The 21,440-nt window shown below is 42.2% G+C and overlaps 1 protein-coding gene across 2 annotated transcripts in view; it reads right to left on the reverse strand.

Annotated features, from left to right (window-relative positions):
* The window catches only part of GALNT7 (polypeptide N-acetylgalactosaminyltransferase 7), a 72,849-nt gene that overhangs the window by 18,252 nt on the left and 33,157 nt on the right, over positions 1-21,440 (reverse strand). For both annotated transcript variants that reach the window (XM_061372520.1, XM_061372510.1), the window contains exon 3: positions 5,026-5,192. In XM_061372520.1, coding sequence (XP_061228504.1) covers positions 5,026-5,192 — 167 coding nt within the window. The remainder of the gene's footprint in view (positions 1-5,025; positions 5,193-21,440) is intronic.

Consider the following 21,440-nt stretch of genomic DNA (forward strand, 5'->3'; position numbering starts at 1 on the left):
CATCTATTTTTGTACTGAAAAGCTCAAAAGAATTGCCTACAGCTTCAGTTTCCCTCAGTCAGGAGTCAAACTAAGCCACCTCAGCTGCAGCTGAGGCATCCATGCATTGATCTGAACCAGCTCTGAGGGGCTGCTAGAGGCCATGCCCCTGCTGATCTAAGAGGAGAGGGGATGTGCAGAGGTGGAAGGAGAAGGATGTCCCCTGTAGCAGCAGTAAGCCATCAGCTTGCTTCAGCAGTAACATCTTTCTCACCCTGAAATGACTGAAGTCTGGAGTTTGCTTCAACTTACATGTCAGTATGTTTTATATTCTTGCTGACAGTATTAAAAAAAATCTAGATTAAACAAAACTGACATATAAATAATTGAAATGGAAATGTTGTTTTTTAGAAGCATATTTTCCAAACTTGAAAATCCAGCAACTCTACCAAAAAACAATCTCTGAAACCACTATCTTTTAACACTCTTATCCCTTCTCTTCACCTCTATAAAAGAACAAATTTTCTCAACTGAAAGTTTTACATAAACTCCTTTTGTTTCCCACATGCATTTACATCTCCTTTGTAAATCCTTGTGCGTTAGGAAACCATCCAGGACACATAAATATCAAACTAGAGAGAGAACAATTTTACCACATATGCTGCATAGAATAACATGCCATGTAATATATATAGAATATGCGGTATGATAACTGTGATATAAATTTTTATAGGATAAAATCAACAGAGTTATGAGGTCATACTGAAGTGGTACTAAGAGAATCTTTATACCACACCATTATTTATCCTGCAAATTCCAAGTATGTGTTACAGAAGGACTGTCAGGAATGTTTTAAAGATTTAAAACCTGACTTTATTTCCAGCTCTCCTGCCTATGAAGCCAAATGTTTTAGTTATCAAATGTTCAGCTATGTAAGGCTCACAGGGAGCTGTAAAAACCTGTCATATTGGTTGTGTAAAGCTTTTCTACAGTACAAGTCTCAGGACTTTGCAGTCCATTATCTGAAACCATGCCAGGGTTAGCAGCAAGTGCTATTTCCCACAGGAAAAGTGAATTTTCCCTCCTTCCCGTGTTACAAAGCCTGCATGACAGTAGTGTATAAAATCCTGATACTTTTACAGTCAGAAATACCGTTTGGCCAGTGTTAAATTTTGTTCACCTAGAACATGTATTTATGGTATCTGTCAACAGCCTTACAACATTCCGTTTTTTGTTTAAAAATGTATATTTCACCTTTCAAAATATTATAACCACTGCTCTGGTCTTTCCTTGTTCCAGGGGTTCTCTCATGTCTCAGCACATGATTAAAGCATGAATCTATGATTTTTTCAAACCATGTCCTTTCTCCAAAAGATCTCAGGCACTGCAGATTACAAGGGGGGAGGAGGAAGGCAGCTTTTTTTTCTCTTGACTCATGGATGTCAGTTTGTAGAAAAATAGCATCAGAAGTCCTCCCTAAAGCAGCTGCCCAAGTCCTCTGCACTGTAATACTACTTATGTGGGGGTCTCAGCTAACACAAAGCACTGATCAATGCTTCAGTTTCCCCACTACAAGCACTGTTAAACAAGTTAATAAAAATACTGTGTCTACTCTCATTACATCCCCTTTGGTTATATTATGGGATGCTGCATCAGTGGGAAATATAAATTAAAAACAAGTAAATGCAAAATGTAGACAAAGCCTTTAAATGCTATTAGGAACACTGGCATTTACCTTGCAGTCAATCTTTCCAGGTGGCATGGGCTACAAAAGTGAGTGCACCAGCTGAGATATTGACCTCTATGCTCTAAAGAAACACCTCTATAACTCCAAAGCAAGCAAGCTGGTGTTTAAATGCATAACAAGTAGTTGTCGAAGACCTATATATACAACTGCAATTGTAGGGAGCTTCAGAATATCTGGTGTTGTGAATTCTCATTGCCCTTCCAGAGCAACTGTAGCCTCTACTCAGCTAGCATTCACAGCGAAATAAACTGTTTTGATCAAGAAACACAAGCAAAACTGAGGAAAAAAAAATCCCCATGAGCAGCAGTGTGGTCACACGGATGCTGGTAGAAGCAGCTGCAACACTTCTTGGACTCAATAAGTGTTAATACAGAGGTCTCCATTGAAAATATCAGAACTAGTACCATTCAATTATCTTGGCGTCATCTTGTTACTGTTCCCTTTGTGCTTTGACAAAGGAAAAAATGCCCCAGCAAAACTCAGCACATCTCTCTGAGCAGTTACCCACGGTTAAACCCTGCTGTTTGCAGAAGAGATTAAGGAAGGGAGAGAGAGTGTTGTTTAGCAAAAAGACTGCTCCCAACTGACTTTATACAAAGAATTATAATGAAAAGGACATTTTCCAAGCATTGGAACTGTTCGTCCCTGTCAGGCACAACATATATAAGCTTCTATGCAGCTGTAACTCCCTTCTGATGAAAGAGGATTACTCATAAAGGAGGACAGGCAAGGCTTTTTTATGAGCCAGCCTTTGGAAGTGTTTGCAACTGCTATGCTCCATTTTAATTTCGTATAGTTGGAGAAGGAGGTGGCTAAGAAATAAGGACAGACACACTGAGTGTGAGCAAACATCTACTCAGTTCAGCATCTGTGTCTCTCAACGCTGGTCTCAAAGAGTGCAAAATGATCTTTGCTGGGTGGAAAGCCAGATAATGAAGTGTCCAGTCTGAAAGCAGGTGGGGAAGGAGAAAATCCTGTATCTGTGCTGTCAGCACTGCTTTTCTTCTTGCTGAAAAGGCAAAAAGCCACCAGCAGCTCTGGTGTGATTAAGAGTGTTTGTGTTTTGCAGCTCTCCTAACAACTAGAGATCTCTTCAGGAGGCTTGCCATGCTTCACAGCCTGTACTAGCTCATGCTTCTCTCTGTGGAGAAAGAAGTGGAGCAAGATTCTATTCCCTTGGCCATTTTTCAGCTAAAATGCAATTTGAATTATTGAAATTGAGTTAATTATGTTTACCAAGTAATAGCCTAAGGCACTTTGAAGAACTATTATAGTGAAACAGTACAGTTGCAGCAAGGTGTTCGAGCCATTCCAGTCCGTGCTTGTTTTCCAGTCACTCATACATGAGAAAACTGGATCTTGATCTTGTTTCACTCTATTTTCTGATTCACGAAAGCTACTTGGGAAAATGATGTGTGGGAAATAGAGAAACAAGGGTCTGCTGGATGTTAGGTCCAGGCTAGCTGTATCTGCTAACCATTCATATATGAGTAGAAAGCATATGTAAAGTTCTGTATTTCAAAACAAATTTCTTGTAAAATCCTGCCTCTATTTAATAATTGTCATATATTGGAAGAACTGTAGTACAAGTTATGCCAGCCAAACTCATTCCATGAATTACATATACATAGCACAGAGTCAGCTGCCACTCATGTGAAACCCAAGTACTGAGTCCAATCATGAGTAAAAAGTCTGGTAATTTTTCTAGAGACCATCAGTGTCATAGTTATGTTATGCAGCTAACTCAGCCCTTGAATGGCTCTGAAGGAAAGCTGTGATCCCAGCTGAAAAGGAAAACACAGCACATGTCTGCCGACTGAATTATTAAAATTATACCCCTTAGGAGAGAAGATATTTTTGGTTTACAGTGTGCGTGTATACCTAAGCCAAATTCCCAACAGCTGTTAAAGGATATAGGAGACTATAACATAGCATTCAGTATCTTTATTAGACTAAGACAGACGTAGTTAAGTTTACAATACAGGTAACTGTTCCTCTCCTGTAAAAACAAACAGAAAATGATATCTACCTATCTACAGGTATGATGTAAAAATTAACATACAATAACTACTTTTAACAGCAACTTACACTCATAAAAGGCAACCTCAAGTACGTGACGAGTTCAGTCATAAAAGTTACAGTGTGTATACCCGCAGAAAACAGCTCCTGTGAGGCAGGAGTTGGGAGAAGATAAGATCACTTGATAAAACAGAGGGTTTTAGAACAGTCATCTGCTTTCCATGCCACCACCCAGTTCAGCTATTATAAAAACAAAGAGGAGCGTAAAAGGAATGTATCCCATCTGATGACCAGTTCAAACTTGCCTGTGCTCCCAAAAGCCATGGTCATCACTGTCTAGAAGAGGCTACCATCCTGAATACTCAAAATTATGTTTTTATTTATACATCTACTCTTTTTCTCAGTCAACTTCTATTCAAGAACTATACTGCAGTAAGATCTTGAAGAATGTACAGCTTTGATGCACTGTTTTAAAATTTGTTTAAAACCAGAAGCTTCATCTAATCAATTATCTATCTCTAGCATACCTCTTTCACTTCTTCTTTGCATTGAGCCTTGATTAATGCTGAAAATATAACTATTAAAGGAAAAAAATCAGTGTGTGTTTGTATTTGTAAGAATCAAATGTACGTAGGTACATCCTGGCTATAAAACAAGACCAGAATGTATATTACTAAGGAGGAGGAAAATCTCTGGACTTCTGAAAGTGTTTAAAGGCAGAAATTAAAACACACTTAAAAGCCCCTGCCCCCGTAAGAAATAATAAACACCTTAACATGATGTTTAATTGAATAGGATGTTGAAAATTAAAAACATAGTGAAAATGGATCAGAATAATTCAATAGTCTTCGATGTATTTTTATTATAGCAACACACATACCAAGAGGGAATCTGGATTCCTATATGGAATAAAGAAATTATGCCTAACAGGCTTAACAAACTCCTTCAATAATCTTGAACTACTTGTTTTCACAAGAGCAAAGAGAAGTACTAGCTGTCCCAGCTTTCTACTATGTACTACCCCACAACTGTGGGGTAGAGAGCCCTCCACAAATCCTGTACTTCAATCAGCTGAATACACACGAAGGATTACCACCTTTATGAAAGCAGTTCATTGGAAAAGAGCTTTTCCTTCATTGAAAAGTGAAAGGACTGTGAAGAAACAACTTTTCTTGCAGAGTCAACTCAATCCATGGCAGGTAATAAATCAAAAGAAAACTATGTAAAGAAAAGGACAAGTTTATTTTTCTACAAGTAGTGTTTTAATATTCCAAACATACCTTTGTTGCTAAAATCATCAATCAGCACAATTTCTGCCAAGTATTTCCTGGGTGTTCTTTTAATGACACTGTGGACTGTCCTCATGAGTGTGGACCATCCTTCATTGTGGAAGACAATGACAACACTGGAGGTGAGCAGGTTATCATCATAATGCCAGTATTTGCATCTGTAAAAAGATTTGATTTGATTAGTTTTGACATTGTGATTTACAGAACTGCTTAACAACTCTCCAGTGAAGATTTCATTTGGACAAAGATGAAGAGAAAGAGGATATAGCAGGTAATGAGGCTTAAATACATCACAGAGGTATAAGGCCCAAAGAGTAACTTTCTTCCCAGCCAGTGAGCCTTTTTCCCCTCCTGAAAGAGGTAGGATGGAGCTGGTGAACAACACCACCTGCCTCAACAGCTACATACTTCTGGTATGTGACTGGCATTGCACGGACCACATGAGAGAAGAGATTCATCAGCCACTGATGCCTGCCTTCTACATATCTCTCAAAAGATTTCAGCTGATTACAGGCTGCAGTACTTCCATCAGAAGCACAAGCATTTAAGGCATTACGATTTAGCCATCTGCAGAGATAAAATGGATATGCTACCTAGGTGTGCTAAGGCAGCTGTGTAATAGAGAGGTTTTCCATTATATGTTTAGTAACAGACTAATAAGTGTGTTGCCTATGTAAGGCAACATCCAATTCACCTGGATTAATTTTGGTGATACAGTTATGTTAAAATGCTGGAAAATGGGGTGTTAAATATTCAAAGTCAGCATTCCAGCTGAATGCCATTCAAGAGCTCCAGGTAAAAAGTAGTGGAAATTAATAGCACCTTTGCCTCAAAGGAGGTGGTGTTATCTAATCCAGGTTGCACTCTGCCACTGACCTGTAACTTCAGTGGTTTAGCCAGGAAATCATTCTGCTCTCCAACTAGAAAGGCAGCAACCACATTTCAGACTGCCTTCAACAACAGAAACAAAGCAAACACTGCAAGAAACCTCAAGGCTTTTGGTTGCTTATTTGTTCCACTTCCTGCAGTGTAATTTAGTCATATTTAGGAACAAAAGAACGAAGATCATAAAAATGAAAGACAGTAAGTAAGTTTAAAAAGCCAAACCTCTTACAAAAGCCTGAACTGAATAACCCATCTGTGTGCAATTTATAACCATTTTTTGATCTGTATTTAATACATTTTAAAAACATAAAACCAAAGGTCTAGACAGGCTTTTTGCTACATATCCAACTTAATCTCCTCAAATCTGTCAGCACATTTTACTTTTTAAATTTGAAAAATCATGTGTTGTTAAATGTGCCATTTGCAAGCCATAAAAGCACTACATTTATACCTGCAGTAAGAGCATACTTTTAGACTTTTTCCAAAGGCTTTATTTCACTTATTGGACAGTCCACAGACTGACTCACCAAGCCCATAAACTCCAGTAGACTGCAGCAACTCCTATGCACAACCTTGCCTCTCATCCTGCATTGAGAAGTAGAGGTCTGAGACACTGTAGTTGTTTTAGATATGTGCAATGAATAAATATTTTAATCGCTGCATCAATTTTTCCAAAGAAATGTGAATGTTGCTCAAGTATTTCAGTGACAAAAATCCGGAGCCTCCGTTATCGTTTCCTTCACATCCACAGAGAAGGAAGCAGAGAAGAGCCTTTCTTCAGTGGAGCAGCACTGACACCCAGCGGTTGGCAAATCAAATACCAAGAGACCGTAAAAGCGTTTTTCTTGTGTTTAAAGCCGAATTTTACATTACCAGCTTCTCTGCAAATTTTAGGCACTAGAAGAGGAAAATAAAAAGCCTCGACTTCTAGCCTCATGCTTCAGTTCTAAAAACTAGGGTCAAGTAGGTATGGATATCCAGGAAAAAGCTGCAAGCTACTGAAAACTGTCATGGGCAGATTCAAAGTACAAAGGATTTGTGATGAAAAGGAGTTAAATACGTTTCAACGTCTAGCTTCCTCCCCTGGGCACTGTCCTGCCATCATACGTGTGCCCACAGCACAGTGTCCTATCAGATGTAATCTGCAGGCCAGCTGTGGTGATATGTTTTGAACCAAACAGATAAACAAACTCACTTACAAAAATGTATCTTGAATTCTTATGCTATAGCCAAGAGAGTAGCACGTTGCAGCAGGTGTGCAGGAATGACAGGGTAGAATACTTAAGCTAGTCTTCCCTGTAGACACTTCACATCACTTTCCCTGACTCCTGTCAAGAGTTACTGCATAGGGCAAGAAGAAGCAGGCGTGCACGGATCTGCGAAGGGCTGGCAACACCTTCCCAGGGCAGAGCTGCTTTGCCTCCCCCGCGAGGGTGCTCACGGGTGAAAGAAAGCAACGCCTTCAGATTAGTCCATGAATAAAAACTTCCTGTCCCCAAATCAGCACTGGTATCACTGAACAAAGAAATGGACTGACTCATCACTGGAGAGAGAAGAAACCTTTTGAAAGATACTGTGGTGATTTAATGGAGAAAGAGGGTGAGTAACATTTCTTCTGTTAGCCTGTATACTTAAGATGTGAATTAGTCCTACTTCTTCACCACCCCAGGAGGGAACAGCACTGCTGGAGGCTGCATCACACCAATGTCCCTGTCCCTTACTTGCAAAGCTGTGCACTAGCCACAGCAGGAGAGGACCCCTTTTGTAGGGACCCCTCCGCACAAGAAGCTGGACATCTGAGCTGGAGCCCTCCTTGCCCTGAGGAACTTCTGCTCCTAAAGCTCTGTACTCTCTTTATTAGCTTGCTCTTACTGATGTCCAAAGGCCCCACAAATGTGATCATGGGTACATGTTCCAAGGACTGGATGACCCTACAGCCTCCATGTTAGCAACCACTAAGAATTGTTAATGGGGAGGATGTAGGGTTGCAGATATATGCTCAAATTTCCTCAAGGTAACAAAAGCACAGGCTCGAGGCTGCTTTTCCTGGAAGAGTAATCCAGCCATCAAACAAAAAAGAAAAGTGAACCTCAACAGCAATTTAAGGGTGAGCCCCAGTCAGATACTTAGAGGGCAGTCTGAGATCTTGAACCAACAAAAGTGCTTCCTATGACATCCTGAATTCCTACCTTCCCTAGTTATATTAGCACCTAAGATCGGAGAAAAGTAATACATGCAACCACCTAATAAAATCTTCATCAAGTCAACTTGTGAATTAAGTTTAGTTAGCCGAATTCTTTAACCGAGTTGTTCTGACTGGGTGGTCTTGCTTAGCATGAGTAGTTGCTTAGCATGGGTACCTGCAGTTGCTGGAGCCTTAGGCCACAACTACTTCTGCTTAGTTATGTAAATGGAAGTCTTGAGGCCAATGCAAATTAGAAGATAAAGAAGATACATCCTTAGTAAGGAGCAACAACTGGAGAGATAAGAAGGAATTTACCACTGCAGAAGAACCCAATGGCAGACAAGGAGATCCCAAACCAAAGCCAAGAGGCATGTGCAAGGCCCATGAACAATGTGAGCTGGTCAAGTGTGTAGAATGTAAGGGTATAAAGCCCCAAGAATTTCTTTGCTCTGGGTCCCTCGCTGAAGGCACCAGCTCAAGCTGTGCCTATTCCTGCACCAGTCAATTATTATGCTATTTTCTAAGATTCGGACATCTGAGAATCTGCCGTGGGATACAAATTTTCCTTAACAAACTATCAAACTAGGACTGTCACTCACCAAAGGCACACCAGTCCCCTCTCTGGATTTTAAAGCACTGTACCTCTCTGCTCGGATCAAAATGTAGTAGCACAGATTCCTCTGGGGCAGCAGGCAGCTGATACTGCATTCCTGTAGCAGCTCTAGCAACCAACTCCTAAGAAGCTCGAGTCAGCCATTTCAAGCTGAGAGCCCTGAATCAGTACAAAGCTGAAGGTCTTAAATTAGCATTTATCCTGAAATTGTAGCTAACATTAAACAGAATCTCTCTTCTCCATTAGTATAAAACTGTTCACAATTTTAATTAGTATTTTATTTCATGTTTAAAATGGTATGAGATTCATAGTGATATCAATTAGCACCTATTGGTAATTGATTTATAATGTATGCATTTTTCTCACTCTTTAAGAGGGTCTAGTAGTAGCAGAGCCCCAGAATAAGTTAGGAGCTCTGTTTTCATTTGCGGCTCCCTTTCCTAGCAAGATCTGACAAAGAGACAGTCTTCAGCAGACAGCATGCTGTTTATATCCTTCAATACTGAATTCAGGGCTGCTTATTATTTTAAATCATCAATTTATTATGACTACTGCAGCAAATTGCATCTACCCATTAGGAAGATGGATGAGAGGTTCTTTTACAAGACACCAACAGTGTGCTCATCTACATGGCTGGCATCATGAAGGTTCTGGCTGAGACCGCCTGCTTCATGTCTGCAGGATAGAGAGATCATTGCATAAGTTTAGAGTAGAATATAACCAAGATATAACCAAGTGAATACTAAACTTGTTACCTATGAAGCCTTACAGGGTATTTTTATGCACCATCAATATAAGGTTATAGTAATCAGCTTACAAAACAGGGGTTCTGGAAGAGATGTGCACTGCCAATCCAAAGGCAGTTTGATCAGCTGAGCAATTTATATATTTTCCCCCTTCAGCAAGCAGCAGCAAAACCTCTACTACACACAACCTACCAGCTTAAACCTACACTGAAACATAGTATTCAGCTACTTTTACACTAGTTACAAGCATCATCTATTTCCAATCCTAAAGCAGCCTGCAATATATTTTGTTATTAATGCATCTGGAAGCATAAGCTACATCTCCTGTCATACATCTGAAAGTGCCATCATTCAAATTCAGGGCAAGGTTTATACAGAGATCCAACATTGGAGCTGATGGGAAAGTTGAAGGAATAGGCTTTGCATTTCTATTTTTGATCACAGAATTCTTGCCCAACACTGACAAAGTTGAAGCAATAAACACCACAGGGCAGGAGAGCTGGGGCAGCTTCCTTAGGGAAGGGAAAACCCCATTCTAGAGAGGAGTCAAAGCCCTCTTCTTTCCTGTTTTGGTTTAAAGTGGTGCGGTAGCTCCCAGCGCATCTCCAGCCCTTCTGCAGCACTGTGACACACCAGGCACTCCTGCAGGGAGGAGATGGTGCAAGCGGATCACTTGTCACCAATGTAGGACACTGCTGCGAGCTAGCTGCATGACAGCAGCTTGCTGTGATGCACTCCCTCTCCCCTCTGAAGGGGCTAGAGCAGTATCCTCAGAGAACACTGGTAAAAGCAAACACATCAAGCCATAACTAGTTCCTACCTCAATGGAGAAATTATGAGAATTGTCAAATGCAGCACACTGTTGCTTTTGTAAAGGTCAAACGAGTCCACTTTGTGCATAATTTTGCATTTACCAAACACTGTCCGGTTTTATCCAATATTGTAAATAAAAGGCTAGAAGGAAACTTAGGGCAATGGCCTCAGTCACACAGAAATGCTTTCTTTCCACTATGCCTTGCTCATCAGATATTAAACCTTCAATCTCCTGCCCATGCTCAGCTGGTCTGAATTATAACTAACATCATGCAAGTTTATTTAAATGCTCTCTCACTCTAAGTTCTGGTTAACAGGAACAAAACAGAGCACCTTAAGTTCATTTGATTTATTTTGTTTCACGTTCAGATTACAACTCATTTAACAGAATGCTTCCTCCATTTGCCCCAAAATTTCTATGATACAAGACAGCACCTGGAGGGTTACATAAGCAGCTACAGGAAACCTTTCAGGCTTTTCTCTGCCCTCTACTACCAAGTCAAGGTTTAAGGCAGAATTTAAACATACTCCAAGGTGCCGCACTATACATTTCTATTGAGTAAGAGGTCCTGGTCAGGGCTTGATCCTCTCATTTCAGATGTGCTCACAAGAGGTAAGAAAATCCAACTACAGTTAATACACCTGCTGTCTCTATCAAATTCCTCGTACTTTTTGGGTGAATAATTTCTCTGCTGAAACTTATAATCTGAAACGCTAGCAGCCAAAGCTAAAAAGACACACAATCCATCTTCAGTGTAGTTTTCACTGCTGGGACCTTAAAAATTAACAGAAAATGCTTGGTTTTGCCTTAAGGCCAATGCCTGGAATTCAAATCCTTCCTGACCACAAGGAGACGCTCTGACAATCATATTTTAAACACACTTTTTTCCTCCAGGAGCCTTGCCAGCAGTCAAGCAGCTGATAACCGGCAGTGGAAAGCCAGCTTTCCTGATTTAGTGTAACCACTATAATTCACCTGATTCTCAAGCCCAGCTCTTGACTGAGGCACACAAAGATTTATGTGTGTACCATAAAATTAGTTTTCTTGGTTACAGAAGAGTTCCAGCGTATTATGTGGCACTTGAATAAAAGGTTTTCCCAAGGTACCTTGTGAAATGAAACCAAGCCCCTAATGCTCCATTGCCAATGACATAGATACCAACAGTAATTGCTGAAATATTCTTCATACACCAGTATCAAATATGTAATTCGCACAGTGCTATAATTAAGGAACTAATGACATTCCTGAAGAAAGCAAGGTCCACTCCAGAGCTGTGCTATTCAACCTCCTTAGCTATGACAAGATTGACTGGACAACTAACTACTTACTGAAAGAGAACATATTAAATTCATGTTATTTGCCCATTGTAAAAAGACCATCCATTTTTAATGAGCAGCCAAGATTTATCTGCCTTATTTCATACCCAGAGTAATTGCATACGACTAGAGATTTTAGTATTTTTTCAACTCAAGTCCAGCACCAGAAATTTTCTATATAACTTGCTTTTTTTTTATAGCATTCGGACTGACTAAAGGGTTCAAGCTGTCACCATCAAACTACAATAGCAGAATATCGTTGGTAACATCTTTCTGCTTTACTAACACAGCTTCACATGTGTGCATTCTTGGAAGTCTTCATTTTTGGCAAGAATTCCCTCCACTGCTTCTACTAAAAATAATAATAATAAATAGTAATAATAAAAATAATAATAATTAAAAAGGCCCTTCAAAACTACAATTTTTAAAACCAAGCCAATTCTTATTTCCTTGCAATTTATTTTACAAGATGCCATGAGCTGCAAAAACAGTTGTCCAAAAATACATTTATGTACACAAGGAGCATCATATTCAAACAAGGAAGAGTTACTTATCCAGGTTTTTCAAAAAAAGCTTGTTGCCAGTTGTTCTGTTTGAAATAAAAAGGTGACCTATGGCAACAAATCCAATTATTCAAGGACGAGTTTGTGTGGCCCAGGGGACATTCCCTGTAAAAGCAGTAATGTCATTAAAAAGAAAAAGTCAAACTAGATAAGCCATGGAAGGAAAACACACTTAAAAATACTTATTTTGCCATGATCAGACTGACAGATGTGCGTGGGTGATAAAGCTGAAACGTGAGTTCATGCTGGCCATCAGACAGTATTTCGGTATTGTCACACTGAAAACCAAAAAAAATATCCAGTAAGAGTTTAATTTGTCTCATGCCATAAACATTCACAGAGTCATGATGCTTCCACTCCCAGTCAAACTACTCAGAATGAAATTCCTCCAACATTTGTCAAAAGAAGCTGTCAAAAAAACCCTGTCTTAAATACAGTCGCAAGACGAATACCCTCTGGGTCAATAAGAAGAACTTGCAAGCAAGTCGCCCATGGATTGGATAAAAACAGCATATCAAGCCTGAGCAAAGCACATTGAGCACTGAGCCCTTCTACAGCCAGCACAACTTAATTACCCTGGTATGAAATGTAATCAACCATATGAACATCCCTGGCTGAAGGGGTGCAATGTAAGTTAGTTAACAGGACAAACAGGGAGTTTCACAGAGCATCACTTACAGTACACTTTAAGAGAACGCTTCTTGATTTAAACTTCAATAAAAAGTGCAGTAAGTATGACCCAAGCCCAGCAAAATATATCAATGGAAATGCCAGATGTGGACTGAAATGTTTCATTAACTTCCTAAAGGAAAATCTGCATTGCTTCTTAGTGTTTTTGAGATAAAGGTAAGTTACAAAGAGACTACTGCAACTACAGTATTGTAGACACATAATATTTAGAAATACTGAATAGAGATTCTTTGGAACAAGTTGTACTATTTTGGTCTTGTATAACCAGATGCAGCTCTTGAAATGAGCCATACCCCAGACAGCATCTTGTTAGAGCCTCACACTCACAGTCATTAGTGGTTTTGTCCTTCAAGCAGTTTTCGCTCCCTTTTTGACTCTTTCATAAAGAAACCACTACTTAAATGTTTCCCAAGAACTGCCATAATTTCAGGCGTCACAACTTGGCCATAGAGGGCCTGTTTTGAGAACAAACTCTCCAAAACACAGTAACAGTCCATTCCCACATGCGGTAAGTCAAACAGGCATGGCAGAAAACCCACTTGGCTGTACTAAGACCTTCTGATGGAGCTCCAATGCAAAAAAATGAAGAGTGGGGAAGGTAGATACACGGATTGGCTACCCAGGAGGAGTACAGAAACATTGCCTGAGCACATGTAGAGAGAATTAAAAGCAAAACTCTGGTGGAGTTGACATCTATGAGACAGGAAGGGCTTGCTTGCAGGCAAAAGACTAAAGAAAACATGAATTTACAGCTGAATGAGATGCAACTTTGTGCCAAAGGACACAGAAAGGCCTGAGCCACTCAACACCCCATTTCCCTGTCTTTTCTTGCAAGGTTTTCTGTCATACATGCTGTGTGTCTAGTGGCAAAGTCTGTGGAAGTGAAGGAATATCCACCATAGAAGGAAGGGCTGATGAGGGACCATTTCACTGGACATATCACAGCAAGTGGGATAAACACAGCACAAATTCATTGGACTGGTTGGGCTGTACCAGAGGGAGCTTGTGTGGTCACACTCTGCCAATTTTACAAGTTTCTGGTATTTGACTGTGAACGGAGGACTGGAAAAGACAAATGCCATGCCTACCTTCGAGGAGGATCCAGGGAACTATAGCCAGGCAGCTTAATCTTAGCCTCGGGAAGGATGGCAGAGTATATACTACTGGAAGACATTTCCAAGTGGATGAAGAAGATGACTTGGAATAGCCAACATGGTTTTACCATGGGCACAGCCATCATCCTGACCGTGAAAAGATTTCCAACTCAAAATTAATACTTTCTGCCCCAACAAACCATTCGTTAACAACAGCCACTGGGAATAAAAAGCATAAGACTATGTCCTGCAAGGATCCATTTAGGATAATGATATGAAAAGCAAAATACAGTTTGACTCTGCCTCCTTAAAAGGAGGCCAACACACAATGTCAGTATGAGATCTGCATTAATATATTTTTCAACATACTGAGATTATTATATAACACTTGCTGCTCCGACAGTCATGCAGCAGGACTTCCACAAGAATGCAGGAAAGAACACTGATTTGACATGACAACCACAGACTTCAAGCAATTTGACTTTCAAGAGTGATAATCACTTCATGTAGGTCTCTTTAAACCTGTTGATTTGGAGGAGTAATTTTGCAGCAGGTCTCTTCAGTTAGGCTTTTACCCACAGCTCCAAATGCAACCTTATAAGGTTTAGAGCAAGGTGTCCCTGCCCAGCCGAGCAATGCAGTCATGCTGTAGAACTTCTTTCCCTGCCCATGTGAGGGGGGTTGGAACTTGACTATCTTAAGGTCCTTTCCAACTCTAACTATTCTATGATTCTATAAGAGCAAGTAGTGACAGGACAAGGGGGAATGGCTTTAAAGTAAAAAAGGATAGATATAAATTAACTATAAAGAAGTTCCTTACTGTGAGAGTGATGAGACACTGAACAGATTGCTCAGAGAAGTTGTAGCTGCCCCATTCCTGGCAGTGTTCAAAGACAGGCTGGACAGGGCATGGAGCAACCTGGTATAGTGGAAGGTGTATTTGGACTGTCTGTGGCAGGGGGCTAGATCTAAATGATCTTTAAGGTCCCTTCAAATCGAAACCATTCTATCACTCTATGATTCTCCAAAACTGGAACCAGATTACCAGAGTTTAAATGTGCCAGGGGTTTTCTAGTATGAAGATAAGGGGAAGCCATCAATACAACCACACAGAAGTACTGGCTGCCCAAGCAGGACTCCAGCACCTGCAACCTGTATGGAGAAAAAAAGAGAACCTGAAAGGACAGAAGATACAGGCAGGAAGCTTCTACTACCTCAGGGGACACAATAAATACAAACTGTGCTCCAGACATTACTGTTTCAGGCATCACTAATTAGTGTTTCCACAGAGAGCAGTACATCAGAGAACCCACAACAGAAGCAGCACATTGAGTCCTCAGCACAATGCGGAGCTCATCTGAAGGCACCTGTGTCGGGCCATGCTCTAGTTGTGGCCACAACACACTGAAGTTCTAATGCCAAAAGAGGTGGCCCTGCAATACCTCCTTTTGAAAAGGGGAACTATAAAGGAGTAAGTTGGGCTTATTGAAAAGACAAGCTAAGGGTAAAATGCCTTCAGGTTGCCTGGAGCTTTTTCAAAGATACCATATTAAGAAGCTGAGAGTTTTTATTGTTAATCATAAAAAAAAAAAAAGCCTCAACAGGAACTAGGGAAAGCCAGCATGATTAAAAAAGCAGATGCTTTTAGACAGACATTCTTTAAAAGCACAGGGTGGCATCCAACAAACGAAAACCGAAATGAGCACTAATTTAGGAAAAACAGAATGTAAATAAGAAGACAGATTAAAAAGAAAAAAAAAAAAAGGTTGAGAAATAGCTTTCTGAAGTATAAAAGCTGCCATTGAAATACTCTTTTTTTTGAACACCACAAATAGGATGCCTGCCAGAAAGTCTGTTGGGCTGATAGATGATCAAAATGAAAAGAGACCGCTTCAGAAGCAGGAAAGCTAAATTAAGTATTTCCGTTGAACTCTTTTAGCAGTGACCAATGCCAGACATTCAGGGAAGAGAACAAAAACAGGGCAAGCACACAGTGGTACTTCTACCTTCAGCTACCTAAAACTTCGTGACTTTGTAAATAGAATCATAGGTCAGGGTTGGAAAGGACCTTAGGATCACCTAGTTCCAACCCCCCTCACATGGGCAGGGACAGAAGTTCTACAGCATGACTGCATTGCTCGGCTGGGCAGGCCGCGGCACTGCGCGGCTCGGCACGGACGGAGAACCGAGGAACCGGGACACCGAGGGTTCTGGGGCAGCCCGGCAGCGGGAGGGGGAAAACCGCGGCGGGGCGGGGCTGCTGTCCCGGCATGCAGCGGGGACAGCGTCCCCCTTCCCATCCCTCCCGCCGGAGGCACTTGTGCTCCCCACTGCCGCTCAGTGTCGCGGTGTCCCACGGCAAGAGGAGCCCGTGCCCTGGCTACTGTGTACCTGCAGCCGGCAGAGCCGGGCGCGCCTCTCAGCAAATCCCAGAACCATCGCGGCAGCATTCCTGGGAGAGGATTTTGTATTTAATAGAATTCAGGCTTTGTACGATGGGGGGATCTTTAATTTTGGAACTGCTGAACAAGGTAATTCTGTTCCTGCAAATCTAAGCTTCAAAGAATATTCTCCCGCCATCTGGGAAAACCCAGTTTAGCCCAGCCAAGCACATCACCGCTTAGCACAGTTCAGATCAGTTTAGCATAGCACAGTTTACCCCAGTTCAGACAAGTTCAGCCCAGTCCAGCCTACTTTAGCCCACTTTTAGCTCAGACTGGCTTACCTCGGTTCAACCAAATTTAGACAGTTCACGCCAATGAAGTCCGGTTTAGCCCAGTTCAGACCAATATACCCCAAACCAGCACAGTTTCAACAAGTTTAGCCCAGTTTGGCTCACTTCAGCCCAGTTTAGAATTGTCCAGCCCAGTTTAGCCGAGCCCAGCCTCATTTAGCCCAGTAAAGCCTAGTTTGGCCCAATTCAGACCAGTCCAGCCCAGTTTAGCCCAATCCAGCCCAACTAAGGCCAGCCAAGAACAGCTCAGCCCAGTCTGACTCAGTCCATCCCACTTTAGCCCTCTTAAAACCAGTCCATTTACCCCCGCCCAGACAAGTTTAGAAAAGTTCAGCTCATTTTAGACTTGCCCAGCCAGGCTCAGACAGGTCCAGCCCAGTTCAGACCAATGAAGCCAAGGCCAGCCCACATTAGCCTAGCCCATCCCACTCGAGTACACTCCAGCCCAGTTTAATCCAGTATAGCTCAGTTTAGCTTGGTCCAGCCCAGCTCAAAACAGTCCAGGCCATTATACCCCTGCCCAGCCTAGTTTAGACCAGCCCAGCCCAGCCCACTTGAGCCCAGTGCACACCAGTCCAGCTCATTTTATCTCACTTCAGACGCTTTACCCCATTTCAGCCCAGCCCAGCTGTGTTTAGCCTTGTCTAGCCCATTCCAGCTCATCCCACACTGTTTAGCCCGTTTTGGCCCAGAGCAGCCAACTTTAGTACAGTCCATTCCAGTTTAGCCCAGCCCAGGCCAGTTCTGTCCAATTTATCCCAGCCTAGCCCAGTTCAGCCCAGCTAGCCGAAGTCAGACCTCTCCAGACCAAGCACAATTCAGCCCAGTTTAGCCCAATTCAGACCAGTCCAGCACACCTTAGCCTTCTTGAGCCCACTTCAGCCCAGTTTAGCACAATTAAGCCCAATTTAGCCCAGTCCAGCACAGTTTAGCCCAACACAGCCCAGCCCAGTACAATTCAGCCCACTTTAGCCCTTCCCAGTCCAATGGAGCACAGTTTAGGCCAGCTCAATCCAGCTCAATTTAGCCCACTCCAGCTTATCCTAGCCCAATTTAATCCAGTTCAGCCCAGTTTACAGCCCAGACAGACCACTACAGCTCAGACCACACAACTTTAGCACAATTAGGCCCAGTGCAGCACAATTCAGCCCGGTATAGCTAGCCCAGCTCAGCCAAGACCAGTTTAGCCAATTCAAGCCCAGTTTAGCCCGGTTCAGCACAGCCAAATTTAGTCCAATTCAGACCAGTCCAGCCCCATTTAGACAAGGTCAGATCTGTCCAGCCTAGTTCAGCCACTCCAGCCCAGTTTAGCCAACTTCAGCCCAGTATAGCCCAGCCAGCCTCATTTAGCCCAGTTAAGCCTAGATGGGCCCAATTCAGCCCAGTCCAGCCCAGTCCAGTGCAATTAAGCCAAGCCAAGAACAGTTTAGCCCAGTCCAGACCAGTACAGCCCAACTAAGCCCAGCCAAGAACATTTCAATCCCTTTTAGCCCAGGTTACCTCAAGTCCAACCCAGCCCAGAGCAACTCACTTTAGCACAGATTAGCCCAGCCCAGATTACCCCACTTAAGGACAGTCCACTTAGCCCACTCCAGACAAGTTTAGCCTGGTTCAGCTCATTTTAGACTTGCTCAGCCAGGCTCAGACAGGTCCAGCCCAGTTCAGACCAATGGAGCCAAGGCCAGACCAGTTATGCCTAGCCCAGCCCAGTTTAATCCAGTCCAGCCCAGCTCAGAACACTCCAGGCCATTTTACCCCTGCCCAGCCCTGCCCAGTTTAACCCTGTGCACACCAGTCCAGCCCACTTTATCTCACTTCAGACGCTTTACCCCAGTTCAGCCCAGCTCACTTTAGCCCTGTCCAGCCCATTCCAGCTCACCCCAGCCTGTTTAGCCCACTTTAGCCCAGCACAGCCAACTTTAGCACAGTCCATTCCAGTTTAGCCCAGCCCAGCCCACTTTAGCCCAATTCAGCCCTGTCCAGACCAATTTAGCCCAGCCCAGCCTAGCCAGCCCAATTCAGACCTCTCCAGACCAATTTAGCCCAGTTCAGCCCGGTTTAGACCAGTTTAGCACACCTTAGCCCTCCTGAGAGCACTCTAGCCCAGTTTAGCCCAGCCCAGACTCGTTTAGTGCAGTTAAGCCTAGTTGGGCCCAATTCAGAACTGTCCTGCTCAGTTTAGCCCAGTCCAGTGCAATTAAGCCTAGCCAAGAACAGTTTAGCCCAGTCCATCAAATTTTAGCCCAGTTCAGACCTGTCGAGCCCAGTCCAGCCCAACTAAGCCCAGCTCAGCCCAATTAAGCCCAGCCAAGAACAGTTCAGCTCACTTTAGCCCAGATTGGCTCAGTCCAGCTCAATTTAGCACAGCTTAGCCCAGCCCACTTTAGCCCCCTTAAGGCCAGTCCATTTACCCCAGTCCAGACAAGTTTAGAACAGTTCAGCTCATTTCAGACTTGTCCAGCCAGGCTCAGACAGGTCCAGCCCAGTTCAGACCAACGTAGAAAATCAGAGGTATCTGTATGATAGGTTCTGCTGGATTTTTGTGCCACAAATAGCCTATTTTTTTTTAAATAAACCCATTATTTCCAAATGAATGCAACGTAAATTGACAAACTCTTGCATTATATAAACATTGCTGACACCAGCCTTGTTATCAGACAAACAAAAGGAGGAAAACATGACACCAATTTTTATAAAAGGACAGTGAGGAGGTAAAGAATTACAGACCACGAAGTCTGACTTTTGTGTTGAAAAGAAGCAAGCCATAAATAAGAAAATTAGATACAGGTTCTGTGGAAGAAAGCCATGCCACAGAAACACACAGTCTTTTGAGGAAATCAGAGGCTATGTAGACACAGGTGAGTCCATTAATAGAGTGTACTTTACAGTGTAAAAACTGTCTATTCACTCCAATTTGTTGAGGAAGCTTGGGAGTATAGTAGCCTTAAGTGTCTGTGCTGGGAGCCAAGCTGTCCACCTCCTCTTCCAGGTCATTACTGAATAATAGAAAAAATTCTTGGCAGTTGCAATTAGAATGACTATAAACAGCTGCAGAATAATTCAAGGACACTACGAGGAAATGAGCTGGCAGGAAAGCTCCCTGTAAGTGCAAATGACTGTATATGGAGTGTTAAACCACTTTAGTAGTGTGCAGTCAGTGATAGACCTGAAACGCGGAACTACTACTCAAAAAGAAAAAAAATAGAGTGAAATGTGAGTAACTTTTTAAGCATTTTAGCTCAGAGTTAAAGAAAAGACAAGTAGAATGGCAGGAATAATAAGGAAGCAACACAAAACATTTGTATAGTAGCTTGATGTAGATATCTCTGATATTACCATATCACATTGTGGCAGAGGTACATGACAGCATCCAGGAGGACAGGCTAAACAAACACCACGTTCTTCAGCCTCGAAAGAGTCACCGACTCAGGGTATCATTAATTCCAAGAGTAGAAAAGCATTTAAAAGACAAGACTGTGCACAGAAAAAGGTGCATGAATCATGACAGCCCTGTTGCGATTTTTGGCTCAAGTGTCCCAGCTCACTGGTTGCCAGGAGTGAAGCTTAGTCCGTTTTCGTATGTTTTCTCCCAAGCATGTGCTCCTGGCAGACTTAGAGACAAGAGTGTAATGAAAAATGATATCTAGTCAGTCCCAGAGACCTATAAATTGCATTTTCTTTTAAACTACTCTGCGCAAATGGCTCATTATGCTGGAAAACCAGCTCAGTTCTTATTCTCCCTAGCAGCAATTCTCTTCAGTTCTGATTTTGAGAGGACACACCTTGTTACCTGACAGCATTCACCCTCAGACCTAGGTCCATTTTTTATTTCCCTGACATGATGTATTTATCCTGAATCCATGACCATCCAGAAACTTTAGCACTCTTTTTTTACATCAGCTCTACCTCTGTACAGACTTCTGATCACAAAAAAAACAAATAAAATCCAGAGAGCAATCTAATTAATATCCTTCTTCCCTGAGGCTAAAATTAGTTTTATCGCAGGTCTGGTAGGAGGCAGGTACATGTAAAATTCAATATAAAATATAAATGACTGCTCTAAAAAGTAAAAGGCTGTCACCTATCAGGATAATAAAAAAAGATCTGAAAATGGTAAAACACACAAAGTTTTAAGAAAAAGTTTTCTTTCTGCAATTGTACAAAGGTTTTGGTCAGGGCCTGCTAAGCTGGCTCTACTTGTCTGCAACCTGAAATTTGGTGGAAAACAGGTATTGCTCCACCTTAATTCAGTTTATAGCTCCGCTGGCTCTCCTGCAGAGCACTCGAAGGCTGCAGTGAGATTATACCATCTTTGAAATTCTGTACACTGACTTTTAAGTATCCCCGTAGATTACCGATTTTGTTTAACCAGGCCTATGACTTGCCATATGCCAACAGACGTGCCTGGCTTCAACCTCAAAACAGACCGGGTAAAATCCATAAGGCAACAGTATGCAGTGCTGGCAAAACAGAAATATTCTGAAGTACCTGACGAGCAACTTCAACGCACCATCCAACGTCATTCCTCTCTACAGGGTGCAGCAAGAGTTAAGGCTTTTTGTGGCAGCTGAGACTGCCCAGAATCATCAGCAAAGTTCCTACTGAATCAATAAGACAGCTGACAAATCAACTTGGCAAGGCATCCGACTCCAAAGTCAAATATAAACAGAATTGAATCCCCCTTTATTAGCATTTCTTCCCTCTTTCCCCTCCAGCAGGGACAAGCCCCAGGGCTACGTGGCTTTCAAGCTGAGAAAGAAAGTTCT

This window comes from Neopsephotus bourkii, unplaced genomic scaffold, assembly GCF_033783945.1.
Source record: "Neopsephotus bourkii isolate Nb327-2 ecotype Australia unplaced genomic scaffold, CSIRO-AGI_Nbou_v1 NB_168, whole genome shotgun sequence".
NCBI classification, from domain to species: Eukaryota; Metazoa; Chordata; class Aves; order Psittaciformes; family Psittacidae; genus Neopsephotus; species Neopsephotus bourkii.